Below are 20,424 nucleotides of genomic sequence, written 5' to 3' on the forward strand. Positions count from 1 at the left end.
GCCCCCAGGGCTCTTCAGGGGGCGGGGGCGTGACCCCCCGAGCTCTCAGGGTGTGCGTGTGAAAGGCGGCACACTCAGCGATGGGGCCTAGGGTCCTGCTCGGCGACGCTGCCAGGCTGGGGAGGCTCTGTCTGAATTCTCTTTCCCCCAGCCAGACATGCTCTCCACGTCGGCCCCTCCCACAACCACCCCCCAGGCACCCCCCTCAGCCCCACCTCGCACCCTCTCTGCCTGCCAGGCTCCTGCTGAATCCCACAGAACCGGGACAGGGTGCCTGGTGACCTCTGGCCAGTGCTGATACACCTGACGATGTCGGGAGGATCTGCCCGTGCTCCTCCCCGGCAGCCCCGAGCCCATGAGGCAGCCCTCCCCCAGGGACTCCAGACCGCTCTCTGCACGCAGCCCACTGCGCCCACACCCTTCTAAGGCCCTCTGTCTGAGGACCCTCGGGCTGCTGGCACCCTTGACACTGAGCCTGGGTGCTGAGCACACCTTGGGGCTCCCCGCTGGCTTCTGATGCGATCAGACCAGCTGCACGCTCCGAGGGCCTGTGTCTAAAACCAAACGGGTGACTTCTGAAGAGGAAATTGCCTACGTCCCCTCCCGCCCAGCGGCTGCTCTGAACACACTCAGGTGCACCTTCCCCATCAGTAAGTAAAAAGGGTCCCGAGGGAAGCATCCTTGGCACTCTCACCTCCCAGAGCTGGGAACGTGCTTGACACTACAGAGGGGCAGGGGTCCCTACATGGGGCACAGCCTCGGGGTCAGGGTGACGAGGGGGCCTGGGGGCTGTGACCGGGGGTCTCAGCTCTATCAGTGAGAAGCTGTCTCATCTGCCAGTTTGGCCGGTGGCATCACTCCACGTCCCCAGGACGAGCTGCACACTGGGCTTTTAGACAAAATCTTACTATTTTTCAACATTGGCAACAAATAAAAAACTGTTTTGAAGCATCGAATGAGCCAAATAAAACACCTCTGTGGGCTGGATCCAGCGTCTCTGAATTTCCGATGCGCTTGAAAGTTACCTGCTTGAAAGTCAGCCAGGAAAACCGGGGCGCAGAGCTGCTAAATGACCTGACTGAGGTCACAGAATTCGGAAGATGCAAAGCCCTGTCTCTAATTCCAGGACAGGGTCAGAGCTCGCTTCACTTTGTCTTCAGCTGGGAAGAACACATGCTTGTGTGTCTGTGTGTGTGTGTGCCTGTGTGTATATATGTGTGTCTCTGTGTTCATGTGTGTCTGTGTATGTGTGTCTGTGTGTATGTCTATGTGTGTGTTTGTTGTGTGTGTGTGTTCGTGTGTTTGTATTTGTGTGTGTGTGTCTGTGTTTATGTATGTGTGTGAGTCTGTGTGTGTGTGTCTGTGTTTGTGTGTCTATGTGTCTGTGTGTATGTGTCTGTATTTGTGTGAGTCTGTGTGTATATGTGTGTGTGTGTGAGTCTGTGTGTATGTGTTCATGTGTTTGTATTTGTGTGTGTGTGTCTGTGTTTATGTATGTGTGTGAGTCTGTGTGTGTGAGTCTGTGTGTGTGTGAGTCTGTGTGTGTGAGAGTCTGTGTCTGTGTGTATGTGTGTGTTTGTGTATGTGTGTGAGTCTGTGTATATGTGTCTGTGTGTATATGTGTCTGTGTGTGTTTGTGTATGTGTGTTTGTGTGTGTGTGAGTCTGTGTGTGTCTGTGTCTGTGTATGTGTGTGTCTGTGTGTTTGTGTATGTGTATGCATGTGTGTGTGTATGTGTGTGAGTCTGTGTGTGTCTGCGTCTGTGTGTGTCTGCGTCTGTGTGTTTGTGTATGTGTATGTGTGTTTGTGTGTGTTTGTGTATGTGTGTGAGTCTGTGTCTGTGTCTATCTGTGTTTGTGTGTGTGTGTGAGTCTGTGTGTGTGTGTGTGTGTGTGTGTGTGTGTGTGTGTGAGTCTGTGTATGCAGGCAGGAGTCGGGGGCGGAGGCTGGGCAGACAGGCGTTTCTCTCTGAAATGTGCTTCTTCACCCTGCGTGGGGTCTGTGCCTGACCAAAAATGGCTTGTTTCCTCATCTTGAAGAGGGGTTTGAACCGGTGTCTTTCCTCATGATATCTAGGAGTCGCTTTCAGTCTTTCTTTGCAGTTTCAGTTCAGTTCAGTTCAGTCGCTCAGTCGTGTCTGACTCTTTGCGACCCCATGGACAGCAGCACGCCAGGCCTCCCTGTCCATCACCAACTCCCAGAGTTCACTCAGACTCACATCCATCGAGTCACTGATGCCATCCAGCCATCTCATCCTCTGTCGTCCCCTTCTCCTCCTGCCCCTAATCCCTGCCAGAATCAGGGTCTTTTCCAATGAGTCAACTCCACATGAGGTGGCCAAAGTACTGGAGTTTCAGCTTCAGCATCAGTCCATCCAAAGAAATCCCAGGGCTGATCTCCTTTAGGATGGACTGGTTCTTTGCAATTTAGGGGGATCCAGATATTACACAGATGGCTCAAGTGATAATCTGCCTGCAATGCAGGGGACCTGGGTTCGATCCCTGGGCCAGGAAGATTCCCTGAGGGAGGAAACGGCAACCCACTCCAGTGTTCTTGTCTGGAGAAGTCCACGGACAGAGGAGCCTGGTGGGCTACAGCCCAAGGGGTTGCAAAGAGTCAGACACAGCTGAGCACACACGCACGAGGTCAGGACGTTACTGAGTCTCACGTTAGCAGAAGAGGGTCCCTAAGGCTAAACGTGCTCAGGGCAGTGGGGCTGGAGAGAGCCGTGGGCCAGGCCCTGGGTGGACAGCTCTATCCTGCCGCTGCCCCTTCGAGGGGCTCTGAGCAGGCCGGCTGCCCCCATCCCGAGGCTCAGGTCCCATCTGTGAAAGATGGGGTCACACCCTGTCTCCTGGGGCACAGCTCTCGAGGCCTTCTGGTTCTCTCCACTGCCTGCTCCCTGGGATCCCCCTGCCCCGGGGCTTCGCAGGACCCAGATAAGGAAGCGGGAGCGGGGAGGGGCAGCGGGCACGCATCTGCCTCCGTCTTGTCCTCCATGAAATACAGGCAATTAGATGCATGCCCGGCCCAGATTTTCCAGCCTCTTCCCCCAAGAAGGCACCCAACTCCCAGTCAGCTCCTGCTCTGGAAGTGCATTGAGCTACTGCAGACCTCCAGGCCTCTGCACGCACAGGCCAAGGCCCCCACCTGCCCCCGGCAGGCCCTACCAGCCCCAAACGCCTCCCCTCCACGAAGCCCACGGTCACCCCAGCCCTGGGTTCCCACAGCACCTCGGAGTCCCAGCTCAGGCCCCGCCAGCCTCACCACAGCTCCCCGCAGGCCGAGCACCCCCCAGGGCAGGCCTCCGGCCCCCAATCCCCCACGTGTGCCCACACGCCCCAGGGGAGCAGCGCCCTGGGCTGGCCAGCGCTCCCCTGCTGACAGCAGCCCCTGCCCACCCGACCCTCACCTGGATCTGGACCTCATCAGAGAGCTCTTTGGCGAGGCCCAGCAGCTGCCCGGCGGAGGGGTCCAGGGCCTTGACCACCACCCTCAGCCCCGTGCGGCCCTTTGCCCGGCCGAGCACGTTCATGGCAAAGTTGTACTGCGATGGCAGCCGGAGTGACGCCTGCGACAGACACAGAGCGGAATGTCCCCGGGGGCCCCAGGCCCGGCTCCCACACAGGGCAGGCGCCCCAGACCCCCAAGCCACCGCCTGCTGTCCCCCTGCTGCCCTCTCGCCCCGGTGGGGGCCTGCCAACCCCGGCATGCGTGTGGGGCACTCCACACTGCAATTCACGCCGTTCCCAGGGCCCGCGGGAGCGGTGGACCCCACCAGCATTCTCACGCAGGACTTCTCAGAGCCTTGGCTGCTGGGCTCAGGGTGGATCACCCAGACGACACTAGGCTTGGGGTGTTGCCCACAGAGACCTTGTTATGGGGTATTTGTGAAGAGGTCACACGCCTGGGTACTGTGGGGATGGTCTGGGGACAGGATCTGGTCCCATGGGGTCGGGGGCGGGGGGTACTCATCTTGCATTGTATGAGCTTCAGGCAGCCTCTAAGAGACCCCATCCCCTGTCTGGCCCCCTCTCCAGGCCCCCACTGTCCACAAACCAGACAAGGAGAGACCCCAGGAAGCAGCCGCACTCAGGCCCCGTGTGACCGAGGCCCGCCTGGGGTTACTGCCTGGAGTCACAGGGCCAGTACCCACTGCACAGCCCACTGGCTGGGTCACCCGGGCGTGTCCGCCCTCCCCACACACGGCCTTCAGCTCACACACATAGGGTGGCGTGTCTCTCCAGCACCTTCCAGCACAGACCTGGGGAGGGGCCAGGGCCCCCCTAGGGAGCCTAAGGGGACAGGGTAGGGCCCTGGGACAAACCTGGAGAAAACTCCAGGGCTGCCAGAGGCAGGTGACATCTTAGAAAGGGGGTCAGAAAGTACAGACGGGGGGCCCCACCCAGGACCCCATGACACTCAGGACCTTCGCGACTTTCCCACCAGCCTGTAATTTCTGCTGCCTTCCACCCACAGGTTGCCTCTAAGCACCTGGGTGGTGCGGCTGCTCAGCAAGAATGAGCTTAAGAGGAAAAGGCTGAAGCCTGTCCTGGGACCCAGGAGAGGGGAGCTGAAGGCCAGGTTCCTGGACACATGAAGGGCTGGAGGGGGCAGGGACCCCAGTGAGGGACAGGGTGGCTGCAGAGGAGCAAGCCTCAAGAGGGCCTGACGGGCTGTCGTCTGGGATGGAGGGAGGGGTCTCGGGGGGGGGGGGGGTGAGTACCTCGTGGTGCCGCCCCCGGACATCCAGGACGTCTCGCTTGGTGACAGACCAGTGGAAGGTCAGGCCCGGCACAGCGTTGCCGAAGGAGAAAGGGTTCTGGTTGTTGGTGATCCCGGTGACATAGACGGGCATCTGCGGGGAGAAGCCAGGCCGGTGCCCACCTGCATCCCGTGGCCGGAGCCCCCGGACGCCCTGAGACACAGCCTGCACTGCCCTGCGGGGCCCACTGCCACCCTGCCTCCTGAGGGCAGGGCGGGGCCTCCATCAAGTCCTGCTGAGTCGGCGGCCGGCACGGCACAGCGCCAGCCCGCCCGCCCGTCCTTCCAGGGCCGAGGGACCCCGTTCCTGAATGGCCGCCTAGCGCTCTGAGGGGCCTGTGGCCCCCGGGCAGGCCGGCTCACCCTGTTTCCGTCCCTCTCAGTCTAGTGGGGGCCCTGCTCACAGCGGTGGGCCTGGTCTCCTACACTCTGGATTTACCAAGTGCTGATCCGAGGGCAGACAGACATGGGGGCAACGCAGCAAGGGGCTGGGGTGGACCTGAGTCCAGCTGCAGGCCGGCGCCCAGGTCCAACGCTCACTAGCTGCGTGGCCTCAGCAGATGCCCTAAGCCTGCCACGCATGCACCTCCTCATCTGCGATGCGGAGATGACCCCGGAGCCACCCTGGGGGGCTGAAATGCACGCCACGCGGACGACGACATACAAAGCACGAGAAAGGCACGCCACCCAAACACCAGCTGCAGGGAGGCGCCAAGTGCTACTCCAGGCGCAGGGAGGCACCAGGTGCTACTCCAGCTGCGGGGAGGCGCCAGACCGGGGAGACACGGGCGTCACCCGCGCGGGACTGCAGGGGTAGGCGCCACACGTGCAGGGAGCTGGCGCCCGGGGAAGAAGGACAGGGAGCCTGGGCTACGCAGCAGGAGAGGCGGGAGTGAAGCAGGACCCAGAGAGCAAACAGGGTCAAGGGGCTGCAGAATCGCCCCAGCAGAGGAAACAGCGTCCCGGGAGCAGGCCCCCCAGGCTCATCCTGAACCAGGTCTCAGAGCTCGACGCCTGCTGGAGGCTGCTCCAAGGACACAGACAGGAGGGGCCGGAGAGGTTCCGCCTCACCCGGGTCCCTGCCCCCATCCCTGTGATGGGAACCTCACCTGGGTCCCCGTCCTCATCCTTGTGATGGGCGCACGGATCCTCACAGCCTGGAGCAGCAGCACCTCCACCTCCACGAGATCCTGGAAAGAGGGCTTTGGGGCTCAGGCCGGCAGGGCTCAGGGCTACATGCCAACAGCATAGGTCCCTGCCTGAAACTCCCATTTCCGAGGCTGCAACCCTTTCTGCAGAGAGGAACGAAGTAGGCCCTCCCTCGTACTTAATTTTACTCTCAACACGCCTGGTACTTTCCTGTTTTTATAAAATTGATAGACTTGGAGTATCCACCCTGTGACTCAAAAGGACTTTGCGGTCTGACCAGGATTCTTGGAGACACTGGGATTGCTGGGAAAGGCGTGAATCAGTGAACTCAGGGCCGGGTCAAGGTCAGTCCCACCCACTCCAGGGGGTCCCAGCGCCCAGAGCTGTGTGCTTAGATGCTCTGAACTCAGCAGTGCTCCTGGACCACTGTCAGGGACCCAGTTTCCGTCCACAGTCACGCCACCCAGAAGGAAGCACTCTCAGAGCTGGGGCTCCAGCGTGGCCGGACCACCAAGTCACTGCTCCTGCAAGTCACTGCCGGCCACGGAACCCAGGCACCTTGAGCCCTTCCCAGGAGGGGACACGCTCTGCTCTGTCCTTCCCAGAGGCCCACAGAAGTGCCCGCCCCAGGAAAGCAGGAAGAGAGGAGAGCGACACACCCGCCACCACCTGCTGGGGCCGGAGCCACCACGGGGGGCAGGATGGGGCCCCTCCTGGGTGAGGCCCTCCTGACTCGGCCTCCAGCATCTCCCCCGACCCAGAAAAGCTGCTAGGAAATGTCCCCCGCTCCGGAGAGGAGGCCTAGAGATAATTTAACCTCTAGCCAAGCAGATACTAGCAGCTGACTCAGGTTTTCTTCTCCTGGAAATATCAATCCAGGTCTGAAATACCACTGGCGCCCAGTTACCCTGGTTTATGGCAGCCAAGCCAGCATGTGCCTCTAAAAACACACACCATAAGCTCCCCAGTGCCCTCAGCATCCCAGCTCTCCTGTGAGAATGTCTGCAAGCCCTGCTGGAGATGGACAAACTAAAGGCGGGAGGGCTCCGACATGGGCAACACTAGCTCAGGCCTAGGACAGCTGCGGATGGCCGTGGGCGAGCTGCACCCAGGCAGAGCAGACAGTCCGGAGAGGAGCCACGGAGGCACGGACAACAGGGCCTGCCGTCACAACCACCACCCCACCCTGCATGGCAGTGTCCCCAAGGCGGGAGAGCTTGGGCCCACCCCGTAAGGAGCCAAGAGCTCAGCTGGCAAAGAATCCGCCTGCAACGCAGGACGCCCAGGCTCGGTTCCCGGGTCGGGAAGATCCGTGAGAGAAGGGATAGGCTACCCACTCCCGGATTCCTGGGCTTCCCTGGTGGCTCAGCTGGTAAAGAGCCCGCCTGCAATGCGGGAGACCTGGGTTCAATCCCTAGGTCAGGAAGATCCCCTGCAGAAGGGAACGGCAACCCACTCCAGTATTCTGGCCTGGAGAGCTCCATGGACTGTATATATAGTCCATGGGGCCGCAGAGGGTCGGACACGACCGACGGCTTTCACTTTCAGGGACCCCCAGTCTGCAGAAGAGTGACCGTGGGTATGCAAGTGCAGGTCTGGCCTGGGGAGAGGGGAAGGCGACAGGCAGGTGCCTCGGGCTCCGAGGGCAGAGCAGGACTCTGGGAGAGGGGTGGTCCTCAGGTCCTGGGGAGCGGAGAGCCCCCGCCGTTACCTGTGACACGACGACCAGCTTGCCGGTCTCGGCGTCCACGGCCTGCACGACCCCCGACACGGCGCCACGGCCCACCGCGAGGCCCCGCACCAGCCCGGCGCCGCTCACCAGCGCCACGCTCTCGTTGCTCATGGAGAAGAGGATGTTGGACTGGGGCTGGGGGCCGCCCTCGGAGGTGATCTGGAGGGGAGGCAGCAGGGCCCATCAGCCAGCCCCCCCGGGTGCCCACACCCCGCCCTCCAGGGCCGGGGCGCCGACACCCCGGAGCTCCTCCCACAGCCCGCTCTGAAGCCCCAGGTGGTGGTGGGGGTAGGGCGTGGCCTTGAACACCTACCTGCATCGTGGCCCCAATAATCAGTGTCACCTTCCGGGGGAGCAGCCTAAACGGGGGGAAGACCTGGGCGTGGAGACAATAGGGAGACAGGCCGCTGTGCTCCAGGCGCACACGGCCGGGGGCGGCCACCTCTGACTCCAGGGTTGCGGGAGCACGTGCACAGATTCCTGCCGCTGAAGGGGGCCAACGAGGGCCTGGGGCCCCGGCCAGCCCTGGGGGGACCTCACGCTCCCTGGGCCCGCGGCTCCGGGGCTCTCAGGGGCGTGTTCCGCTCTGGTGGGGTCGGCAGAAACGCCCGCGGGACCTGCCCGTCAGAGGCGGTCCTGCCGCGCGTTTCAGCAAGTCCCCAGGACAGTCTGGCGCACGCCCACGTTTCCAACCCTCTGCCTTCGAGGTTCCCCAGCTTCCCTTTGGAAGGCTGACTCTTGCGGTTTCCAGATTTCTGCTGAATAATCACCTAGAATGGTTCTCTACTCCCATGGCCTCCGTATTTTCCAGACGAGGAAAGGGGGGCTCGGGGGGGCAGGGCGAGGAGGCCCTGTCTCTGCAGCAGGGCAAAGCCCCTGCATCCTCCTCCTCCAAACCCACAGTCCCCGCTTTGCCTGAAGACACGCCAGTCAGCCCAGGGTGACAGGTGCGTGAGGCGTGCTCTCCGAAGGGCTGCCCTGAGTATAGGCGCAGAGGACTGCCTTCTCACCCGGAGGAGAAGGGCACGCCTCCATCTTCAAGCACCACCCACACCCACCGGCACGAAGCCCCCCAGCCCGCGAGGCTGAGCCCTCAGTGGACGTGGCAGGAGCAGCGTGCTGCCACCGAACGATAAGCTCCGACACGACTTCCCGGCCCTGGCGGCCCTGGGCTCCCGTCTCAGCCTAACACCGTGGGGGCACCAGGTGGGCCCCGAGCTCCCTCACCCAGAAACGCTACTCTGGGGGCTCCCGTGAAAAGCCTGCTGCCTCAGGGCCCCAGCCACCAGTGCCTGCCTCTACACTCGAGTCCAGACCCACCGCTCCCCCTGGCCACTCCCCCGTCTGTGACAAGTCACTCCCCTCCTCCGAGCCACACCAGGACCCCCGAGTCCCGGAGAGAGTGAAGTGACCCAGCCCCCTCACTCCTGGGCTCCCAGACCCCCAGGACCACGGAAGGCCCCCTTTCAATCAGAGGACCCTGGAGAGTGGTTTAACACGGCCTCTCCACGTGGGGCCTTCCCTGGTGCCTCGGATGGTAAAGAGTCCGCCTGCAATGCGGGAGACCCGGGTTCCATCCCTGGGCCAGGAAGAGCCCCTGGAGAAGGGAATGGCTTCCCACCCTAGTATTACTGCCTGGAGAATTCCACGGACAGAGAAGCCTGGTGGGCTACAGTCCAGGGGGACGGCTGAGCGACTAACACTTTCCCTTCCCACGGGGCTACCTGGGCTGCCCCTAAAAGGCCCAGCCGATCACAAAGAGTGCCATGTCCCACCCCCACAGGGCCCTGACGTGCCCCAGGGCTGGGCCGGGCCCAGGAGGCGTGGGGAGGAGCGGCTTTACCTCAATCTGCTGTGGGGCTGAGTTGATTCTCTGTCCCGCCTTGTCCGTCACAGTCGCAGTGAGGCTGGTCTGGCCGATGGCCACGCCGTGGACGCGGAAGGAGGCGGTGTAGTCGTCCGGGGCCTCATCGAGCGCCCTGGAGCAGAGGGAGGGGCTGGGACCTCTCCCCCAGGCAGACCCGTTGCCGCTGCCCCCAGATGCCCTCCCTCGACCCCCAACCCCACGAGAACTCACACCAACGTGACAATCTGGGAGGCTGCCCGGAGTTTCAGGTCCATGAAGGCCAAGTACTTGGCCAGGAAAGGCTTCTTGTGGAAGTCCAGCACGCGGACATACGCCTTGACCGTCTTCCCGATCTCCACCTACATCGTGGGGGACAGAGACTCCGCGATGGCCTTCGAATGACCACGGCCACCACCTGCGGTGCCTATAGCTCTCTGCAAAAGCATCCCCAAGCTCACAGCCAGAGGCCCACGATGACCTCCAGACTATCAGCCTACCAACAAGCGGAACTGTTTGCATGCTTTCCATGTTCAGGGGACCTCAAGGGGATACTCAGGGGCTTTGCCCGAAGCATAAATGTGACATAAAGGTCACATCCCACTCTGAGAGAACTAACATCTGGGAGAGGGATAAACGAGGATGGGATTAACAGAGACACATGACTGCACAGAAAGCAGGTAAGCAGCAAGGATCTATCAACAGCGCAGGGACCATCTTCCATATCTCACAACAACCTACAATGGAAGCGAATGTATCGACGGGCTTCCCTGGCAGCTCAGCTGGTGAAGGGTCTGCCTGCGATGCAGGGGACCCCAGCATGACTCCTGGGTCGGGAAATCCCCTAGAAAAACCACCCACTCCAGTATTCTGGGCCTCCCTGGGGGCTCAGACAGTGAAGAATCGCCTGCAACGCGGGAGACCTGGGTTTGAGCCCTGGGTCGGAAAGATCCCCTGGAGGAGGGCATGGCAACCCACTCCAGAAGTCATCGTGGGCCTCTGGCTGTGAGCTTGGGGATACTCTTGCCTGGAGAATTCCATGGACAGAGGAGCCTGGCAGGTTACAGTCCAGGGGGTCACAAAGAGCAGGACACAACTGAAGCGATTAAGGAAAGTTATGACCAACCTAGACAGCACATTAAAAAGCAGAGACATTACTTTGCCAACAAAGGTCTGTCCAGTCAAGGCTATGCCTTTTCCAGTGGTCATGTACGGATGTGAGAGTTGGACTGTGAAGAAAGCTGAGCGCCAAAGAATTGATGCTTCTGAACTGTGGTGTTGGAGAAAACTCCTGTGAGTCCCTTGGACCGCAAGAAGATTCAGCCAGTCCATCCTGAAGGAAATTAGTCCTGAATATTCATTGGAAAGACTTGAGAGCTGAAGCTGAAACTCCAATACTTTGTCTACCTGATGCGAAGAACTGACTCATTTCCCTGATGCTGGGAAAGATTGAAGGCAGAAGGGGACGACAGAGGATGAGATGGCTGGATGGCAGCACCGACTCAATGGACATGAATCTGAGTGAACTCTGGGAGTTGGCGATGGGCAGGGAGGCCTGGCGTGCTGCAGTTCATGGGGTCGCAAAGAGTGGGACACGACTGAGCGACTGAACTGAAGTGAAGCGACTAAGCATAGCATATGTGTCCATAAATAAATATAAACCCGGATCACTTTGCTGAACACCTGAAACTAACACAGCACTGCAAATTGATGCTACATCAGTAAGAAAAGAACCGAGGGCCTAGTTAGAGAGCTAATCCACACCTTCGGATGGCAACAGGCACACACACGCGCACATACACGCACGGAAGCCACTCAGTCGTGTCCAACTCTTTGCCACCCCGCAGATTGTAGCCCACCAGGCTCCTCGGTCCATGGGATTCTCCAGGCATGAACACTGGAGTGGGTTGCCGTTTCCTTCTCCAGGAAGACATATAGTGGGGGTTTAATAAGCGCTCAGCAGTTCACACTTGGCAGCACATATTGTACTCAGTGAAAACTTTGGGAAACATGAGTGAGAGGTGCTCAGTGAAAGAACACAAGTCTAGAAGCAACTTACCAGCGGAAACGAGATCACAGAAGGCATATCCGAGGCTGAGAGAAAAGTGACTTTGAAGGAGCCCAAGCTGCATGAATGCCCGCTTTAATGACCACCCCTCTCTCCCTCGGGAAGACAGGACCCTGACGGCATTCCTCTGGAAACCGCTGCAGTCACCTCATGTATCTGAGTTACGTAAAATCCCTCCTCACATTAAAGAAAAGCCTAGATCTATTATGCATTCATTGTGCAGAAGCGCTCGGCATTAGTACGCTTTATTCATCTGCCGCTGAATTTCTGAGAATCCAAAAAGGACAGACGGGGAAGAAAATTCAGGGTCTGGCTGGTTAGTCACCTGTAGCAGCCAGAGAATAGGAATCCCCAGGCCGGGGCTAACGTGAGGACAACTTCCAGGGGGATTTACAGCCAGTGTCGACCGAGATGGAGATGGACGCCCCCAGAGGCCGCCCTGCGCTGAGCCCAGGATGCCAGGTGAGACGGCGCTGCAAGGGGTGGGGAGATGCCAGGAAAGCACCCCCCACAGCCCCGCTGTGCTCCCGGGTCCTGTGCAGCTAAAGAGGGAGCGTACGGGGAGGCTGACACTGACCTTGTCCACCACGCGGATGTACAGCTCCTGAATGTCCGAGACGTAGACGTCGGCCTTCGCGGGGGCAGGGAAGGCTAAGCACAGGTCGTGGACCATGATGGTGGAGGTGCCGGGGAGCAGAGGGCGCACCTGCAAGGCGGGAGCGGGGTGCGGTCACACAGCCGCTCAGGGCCGCGGCCTGTCGCCCGCTCAGAAAACCCGAACCCAAAGCCGGCCCTGCCCGCCCCTCGCCATGAGCCCCCACTGCCAGCTGGGCGACGGGCTTGGGATGTAATACGTTAGTGCCAGGATAGATTTCAAGGAGCATTTATTGCAACCTGGCACAAATTACAGAGAAGAAATGGAAGCTGCTCCAAGGGGGGTGATCAGAGCTCGGCAGAGAGAGGATTCACACCCAGGATCCCATGTCCAGGCCACCTGCTGCCACCTCCATCAGCGCAGAGCGTCCTGTGGGGTCTCCTCTGATGCTGGCAGGGAGTGAGGTGGCTGCTTTCCACATGAAGCCCTCACTGGGGAACCCTAACCTGGGCCCACAGACTCTCCGAGCCTGGGAACAGGCCCCAGAGGCCACCACATCTTCACAGTGAGCTCCTCGGATCTCTCATCTCCGCATTCATCCCTACCTCTGCTGAGCCTGACGTGGCTCAGAGGGCAAAGCGTCTGCCTCCAACGCGGGAGACCCAGGTTCGATCCCTGGGTCGGGAGGATCCTCTGGAGAAGGAAATGGTAACCCACTCCAGTATTCTTGCCTGGAGGATCCCATGGACAGAGGAGCCTGGCAGGCTGCAGTCCACGGGGTGGCAAAGAGTCAGATGTGACCAGGCGACTTACACTTTGACACACTTTCCCTATATTTGACGTAGAGGCTGTGTGAAATGTTCAGAGTGGATGAACTCATCTGAGCTCCTGTCTTCCAAGCTTTCCTTGCCAAAGACCCTCTTGCCAAAGACCTTCTTCTCTCTCTACTTCCTTCCAGGGATCCCACTTTCAGAAGAAGCCCGCCCCAGACAGCCTGCCTCATCACCACTTTCTCACGCGGCAGACGGACTTGCAGTGATTGGTTGTATTGCTTAGACACGCATCTCCGCCGGGTGGTCTGGGGCTGGGCGGGTGGAGGCGCGTCGCGGAGCCAGCGGGGGGCCTGTGCCTCCCACCTCTATGTGGCCCAGCTCTGCCGCCTGCAGTTTGCGGCCTATATTCACCGGGGGTAGGTGTGGGTACAGCGAACAGTTCCGTGTTGGCAAAACTACAGTTTTAATATCAAGAACACGTGGGGGAAAGAAATGTCAGGAGACACCAAATAGGTTAAAAGCCTTCAAAGGCCACCCAGAGTGAGCTTCATGTTCTACGAGAACCTGGCATACCTGGCCCCTGCCCGGGGCTCTGATGTCACCGCAAACCGTGCCCCCCCACGGCCGTCACCCTCTGAACAGCTGGCACCCGCCTGCCCCTCGGGGCTGCACGATCCACCCCTGAAATCTGGGCTCTTCCTCCCCGGCGTCCACCTGCTGGTTTCCTCTGAGCCTCAGCCCCGTCCGAAGGTCCCTCTCTGGCCAAGTCTCCCCCGATCCACGTGGGAAACTTCGCCCCCCTGCTCACTTCTCCTGGGGCAGCTCTGCCGCCCCCACCTGGTCAGCAGGCAGACCTCCTGTGTGTCCGCCCCAAGGCTGCGGTGCACCTACCGCAGAGGCTCAGGGCTGAGCCTCGAGTACGGCCTAGCCCCGCAGCGTCTATGTACACAGAGATTCAGGGTCACCGCTGCGAGGCACTGGGTAACCTACGGAGACCTGCGCTTCCACCAGCTCGGCTTTGGTCCTGCCTTCATCGAGACCAGAATTCAGAAAGAAGTCTGCAAACCCCAGGGACCCTCATCTATCTGGGAAGCACTGACTAGTCCACGCCCCCCCAGCGGACATACAGAGACAGGCCCACCCAGGGTAGGAACCCAGCCTCAAAGGGGCGGTGCTGGGGAGGGAGCACAGTGCCCGAGCCGTCACGTTAGGGCGCCTTCTGCCACACTCGGCCACGCCTGAGAGCCGGACGCCACCAGCAGCCAGAAGGGAGCTGTCGGGCAGGGGGACGGGCCGGACAAAGCGGGCTAACTATGCCTGCAGCGCTGGGCTCAGGGGCTCAGGGGCATAAGCACAGGTGAAGGATGCTCAGGGCACTTCACGTAAGGACCCAGGTCACTCAGTAAAAATCCCAGACCGGAAACCCCGCCGGCACCCTGAACAACAACCAAGCCAGCCTGGCATTAAATACACTGAAGATGGGGGGTCAGAGCCACGGGTCTCCAGTTCTGTGGTGGACGATTCACCTGGCTGATTACATCTCCCCCAAAGAGAACCCACTTAAAAATCCCAGGAAGACGCGAGGGCTCCGACCTGATCCCCCTGCAAACGTCACCGCCATCGGGAGCAGCCTGTCACTCAGGAGGCAGAGAAATGATGGCTTGCTGCACCCACGGGGAGAGACGCGCGAGGCGGGGGTGGGTGCGCAGGGGAGGTGTTTTTGTCTCTCCTTCAAAAGAGCCATTTTGCACATTTTAAACAAAGATCTAACTGACGTTGAGGAAATTGGTGTCTCTCCCACTTGATTTCCCAGCAGCTGGACGTCCAGGCACCTCCCGGGTGACAGGGGGGAGGATGGCAGCCAACAGAGAGACCACACGGCCCACCGGGCCACCCACACGTCAGCCCTGCCAGCTCACCCGACGGTGAACGGTGCCCCACGGGTGAGCCTGCCCACCGCTCTGGAGACAAACTGCTCTGGAGGAGGCAAGGGGGCAGGCTGGCGGGTGGCACGGGGTGGGGTGGGGGGTCCTGTCCCCACCCCCACTGTGCAAGCGTCACCACCTGCTTCTCCAGGCTCCAGACCCACTTGCCTCTTGAAGGACGTGCCAGGGGGATGTGTGTGCAGGAGGGGAGGGGAGCGAGTCCACCCCCAGAACCAATTCTCCTTCCTCAGGGGTGACACTGCCCCCTGAGAGCCCCGAGGAAGCCCTGTCATCTCTCTGGAGTGGGGGACACGTCACTGCTCATTAAGATGCTGCCGTGGAGCCAGGGGCAGCTCTGCTCAGGACGTCTGCCCGTGCCCGTCAGGCTCCGAGGTGCCAATGCGTCCTCACGGCTCCACGCTCCCCAGGCCCGTCACACGTCACGCTTGTCCCTTGACAAGCAGCATCTATAGATGAGCGAGGACCCTGTGGATGCCTCCAAATGTCACCGGTGCCATCGGCTTCTGTCGCCCGTGTGTGCCCAGCAACATCCCATGGTGGCCAGGCCCATGCCGGAGGTAAGGATTGTGCCCCCGCAGATACGTCCCCCTCGAGGCTGGTGGGGAGTGGCCAGGGTCACACTGAAGTGAGAAATGCCATCCAAGGGGCCCCGCCCAGCCCCGAGGCTTCCTACGGGGCCAGGTTGGGGACCGGTTCCTCTGCCCACTGTCCACTCTCAGGAAAAAGGTGGGACATACCTGAGTTCATGCCGCACAGCCGCCACCTACAACCCACCCGGTCTCAAGGAAGGACCCCCCAACCCCCATGCCAAAGCACCTCCTCAGAGGCACAGCTTCACGGGGACCAGCCCACAGCCCAGGACCCAGGAGAGGGGTCGGCTCCTAAGAGCAGGGCCCCTGGCTGACTGCTCCCTGCTGAGTCCCCAGAGCCTAGCCTGGGCTGGCGCATGACGGGAACCCGCCTTTGCAGAGTGACCGCTTGATGAAAGGCCCGAGTGCTAGGCTCCTTCCCACCACCCTTAGAATTCCCACACGGCTTCTGCAAGGAGGGAGCCTGTGAAATGTAAAGAGGTGATGAGAATAAAGAAGCCCTGAGTTTAAGTCAGGTAAACCCTCCCGTGTGTAAGCCAGCCGAGAAGGAAACAGGCGCCTGGCAGAGGGTTGGGACTGTGTGAGCCTGTGCAGCCCTGGGACCATCGTGCGGGCACCATCGCCCTGCAGCAGCCCAGGTGCGCCCGCACCAGGCCCCCGCCCAGAGACACGCGGAAGCCGACACGCACCCACGAGCCATTCTTGCCTCTGAATGGGCCTCGATAGCGAAAGAAAGAAACATTTCCTCTGAGCTAATTGAAGAACTGCTGTGGGCTTCCTTGTCTCTGCAATTAAGGGAAATGAGAATGCTGCTAATTAGCAGCTGGGAGATGCTGCAGAAATGTGTAAATGTCCTTCAGAAGGAGCGCTCTGAGACACCGCGAGGACCCGTCATCGGCTGTCAACATTCCGTGAAAAATCCCTCGTGCCCTTGGAGGAGGAGGCAAAGGAATCAGCGTCTGATTGCATCTGGAGCCGCAGGAGCGTCTGCGCAGGCCGAGGTCGGGGGAAGCAGAGACGCCCGGGGCCGAGGCCCCTCCAGGACACCTTCTGGGCAAACACAATCCTGGTGGGGCCTGCCTCATCGGGCGCTGCTGGCATGCCCCACACACAGTACTAGACGAGTCACAGGGTCGTGTCTGCGGCAGGGATCAGCCCCTGTCAGCAAGAGCCGCGGAAGATGAGACGTGGGCGAAGGCTCGTCCACCACGCGGAGAGAGCACTGCTCCAGCTCTTTTGTTTAGAGTCACCAAGCTGTGCCTGACTCTTGTGACCCCACGGACTGCAGCATGCCAGGTGTCCCTGTCCCCCACTGTTCTCCCAGGGTTTGCCCAAGTTGTGGCCATTCATCGGTGATGCCATCCAACCATCTCACCCTCTGTCGCCCTCTTCTCCTCCCGCCTTCAATCTTTCCCAGCATCAGGGTTTTTTCCAATGAGTTGGCTGTTCACATCAAGTGGCCAGTGTATTGGAGCTTCAGCTTTGGCTTCAGTCCTTCCAGTGAGTATTCGGGGTTGATTTCCTTTAAGACTGACTGGTTTGATCTCCTTGCAGTTCAAGGGACTCCTTGCTGTAGCTCGAGCTCGAGCTCTTTGGGACCATCTATAAACGGGGACATCATGCCTCTCTTGGCACGGACAAGCCTAAAATCTGCTGCCAACAGGGACCCTACACCATCGGACACTGCAGGACTGAGCAGGGGTTCGTAGTTCTGGGAAGACTTGACTCTGATGCTGTAATCCCGTCTTGAGTCTTTCAGACAAGCGTGCCAGCTTGCCTGGACAGGGAGCTCAGCCTCTGCAGCAGTAGCCTAGTCCATCACAGACTCTTAGAGGCGCTTGTTCCTGGAGGAAAGGTCTCTCCCTGGCCCCAGGGCTCACTCAAAATGTGTGGTGCGAGGTTAACTGTGAGTAAAAAGGAGCCCGAGTTTTGTTGGCACTGCACACATCTTTCTGAACTGGACACATCCCTCTTCTAGATAACAGGAGAGTTATTTTTAATCTCCAGAGATAAAGCAAAGCAAGGCATATTTCAAGCAGTTGGAATCATTTACAATTTGAGGTTTTCCATTCAGTGGGAAGGATCTGATGCTGACCACTCATTTACATGGAAGAGGAATGGCCAGGGGATTGTCCTTTCTCGGACGAAAGAAATAACAATGCCTCGGGGGAGCTTCCTATGATCTCAGGCATCCAGCTGCCCCCAGACTCCCTCTAACAACGCACGCTTGTCCACAGGCACCAAGGGACGGCTTTTTCTTGCTCTGATTTACGGCAATAAACCCAAGAGGCCCTGACAGCCGCAATTCTGCCTCTGAAAAAAACAGGTATGTTATGACATGCTTCCTCATGCTTCACCTTCGCGGAGGGGCTCCACAAGAGAGCTAAAGACCAAGGTTGCCCACTGGGGGAAGGTAAGAAAATGTCAGAAAAACAATGTAACAAAAAGACAATCCTCCTAGAAACTCGCATGCTACCAAAACTGACTCAAAAAAAAAAAAACAATCTGAACAGACCCATAAGAGGTGAAGAGATTGAATTCCTATAAAAAAAACTACCCATGAGGAAAGCCCGTGCCAACGTGGCTTCACTGGTTAATTCTACCAGACATTCAAGAGTACTTGTTACCAATTCTACACAGACTCTTCTAAAAGTTAGAAGAGGGAACATTTCTAAGTCATTCCATGAGGTTGACATCCTGATCCCAAACCAGACAAAGACACCACCAAAAACCACAAACCAGTATCTCTCAGGAATATGAACATACACTCAATTAAATGCCAGCAAACTGCGTCTAGTTATACAGAAAAAGAATTACATATCGTGACCAAGCAGCATTTATCCCAGAATGCAAGGCTGGTTTAACATCTGAAAGCCAATTAATGTAATACATCATATCAACAGAATAAAAAAAAACCCACACAATTATTTCAAGAAACACAGAAAAAATATTGGACAAAATCAATATACAGGACTTTCTTGGTGTCAGTGGTTAAGAATCCATCTGCCAATACAGGGGACATGGCTTCGATCCCTGACTTGGGAAGATCCCACAGGCCGAGGGGCAACAGAGCCTGTGCGCAGAGCCATTGAGCCTGTGCTCCAGAGCCAGGAGGGCAGCCCCTGAGCCCACATGCCCCAGTGAAAGCCTGTGCTCCAGAGCCGGGAGGGCAGCCCCTGAGCCCACATGCCCGAGAGCCTGTGCTCCAGAGTCGGGAGGGCAGCCCCTGAGCCCACATGCCCGAGAGCCTGTGCTCCAGAGCCGGGAGAAGCCCCTGCGAGGAGGAGTTCACGCACCACAACCAGAGAGGAGCCCCCACTTGCCACAACTAGAGAAAGCCCGAGTGCACCAACAAAGACACAATAAATTAGAAAATCCAGCATACTTCCACGTGTGTATGTGTGTGGAAGAGCAGGGAGGTGATTACTATGGTTTTTTGAGGTGATAAAATACTCTGAAGCTGACTTTGGTGATGTTGCACTCATCTACGAATACACTAAGACCCACTGAATTGTGACTTTGAGTCGGTGGATTGTATGGTGTGTCTACACCTCAATAAAGCTGCTACTGAAAACACTAAAGATTGAGGAGGGGCCACAGCTATCGCTGAGCCACAGTCTCTGCTCTCCAGTTTGCCGCAGTCCCCACCATGCCCTAATCACCTCCAACACTACCGCTAAGCGTCTGGTGTCCGCTAGCCCGGCGCTTCCCAGTGTGGTCCTTGCATCCTGCTCACCTGCCTCACTTACTCAGCACCTGTTCCACTTCAGAAGCAACTGATGCTGTGACCCTTGCATCAAGACAGTCATCGGATGCAGAAAGTCAGAGAAAGGGACCTGCAGGGAGTTACAGCCGAGACAGCGAGGTGTCAGGCTAAGGCACAAATGTTCTGCACAGCCGTGGGCAAGGCACCGGGCTGTGTTTCTGAAAGGAGCTGGTGGTACCAGGTCCCTGCGAAGGCTGAGTCCGATGGCAGCCTTGCCCAGAATGAGTGTTAAGTGCTCTTGCCAGTGGTGAGGGCTCCCTCGCACAGACAGGCAGTGCCCAAAAGCAAGTGCAGACGGCAAGCCTGCAGGTGAGCCTGCCGCAACGCTCACCGCACGCCAAGCACCAAGCACCCGGCCTCTCCCGAGTCTGGGACCAAGCCTTGCTGGGCGCTGGGATGACTGTAAAGCTCCTTCAACGCCTGGCAACCACCCCCACAGGGGAATGCAGGCCTTCGGCTCTGAGTGGTGCAGAGCTCACGGCAGAGCTGTGATGCCAGGATACCATGACTCACATAGGGTTTTGACACACTCCGTCCTGACGGTTTCCTTTCAAACACAGCTCAGTTTTCGTGACCGTATAGCAACTCTCTGTGCTGATACACGGGCAGTTAGGACACTGGGTTGGTCTCAGCCTTTACTCTTTGTCATAGCCATAGGAAGGCCTTTCCTTTTTGTATTTTTTGGCTTCACCACGTGGCATGCAGGGTCTCAGTCCCCTGACCAAGCATTGAACCTGTGCCCCCTGCATTGGAAGCATGGGGTCTTAACCACTGGACTGCCAAAGAAGTCCCACAGGGCAATTAAAAAAAAATTACACAACCCAAATGCCCCACAAGGAGAGAATGGCTGAGTACAAATGATTGCCAAAAAATCATCATCGTTGTCATCATTATCCAGCGTGCAGAGCAATATGGAGAAAGAGAAAACTTGAATTAAGGCCCTGATGAGCGTGGAAGGCTCGGTTCTTCCGTGGTCACGGCTGGGTGGAGGTCAGGGAAGGAACATGGAGAAACAGAAAAAGCCGACGTGTCCGTCAAGGCAACAGTCCTTCCCGTTCTTACAGTGTCGCTCACGTAATAATACTTCCATCGTACCCGAAAGGCCGACTGAAAGGAAACCATTAGGTAGCTAACGGCGTGGGCAGCTTGTGAGACACGATACGGGGCGCACAGGCAGCTCGAGGGTGTCTGCAGTGAC

The 20,424-nt window shown here is 58.7% G+C and overlaps 1 protein-coding gene across 1 annotated transcript in view; it reads right to left on the reverse strand.

Moving 5' to 3' along the window:
• Positions 1 to 20,424, reverse strand: part of NUP210 (nucleoporin 210) — a 96,178-nt gene that overhangs the window by 23,161 nt on the left and 52,593 nt on the right. Inside the window, exons 21-28 of the mRNA XM_052635703.1 lie at positions 12,134 to 12,262; positions 9,723 to 9,850; positions 9,489 to 9,624; positions 7,959 to 8,021; positions 7,625 to 7,804; positions 5,874 to 5,954; positions 4,727 to 4,858; positions 3,413 to 3,571 (exon numbers count right to left, since the gene is read on the reverse strand). Coding sequence (XP_052491663.1) covers positions 3,413 to 3,571; positions 4,727 to 4,858; positions 5,874 to 5,954; positions 7,625 to 7,804; positions 7,959 to 8,021; positions 9,489 to 9,624; positions 9,723 to 9,850; positions 12,134 to 12,262 — 1,008 coding nt within the window. The remainder of the gene's footprint in view (positions 1 to 3,412; positions 3,572 to 4,726; positions 4,859 to 5,873; positions 5,955 to 7,624; positions 7,805 to 7,958; positions 8,022 to 9,488; positions 9,625 to 9,722; positions 9,851 to 12,133; positions 12,263 to 20,424) is intronic.

This window comes from Budorcas taxicolor, chromosome 1 (assembly GCF_023091745.1).
Source record: "Budorcas taxicolor isolate Tak-1 chromosome 1, Takin1.1, whole genome shotgun sequence".
Taxonomy (NCBI): Eukaryota; Metazoa; Chordata; class Mammalia; order Artiodactyla; family Bovidae; genus Budorcas; species Budorcas taxicolor.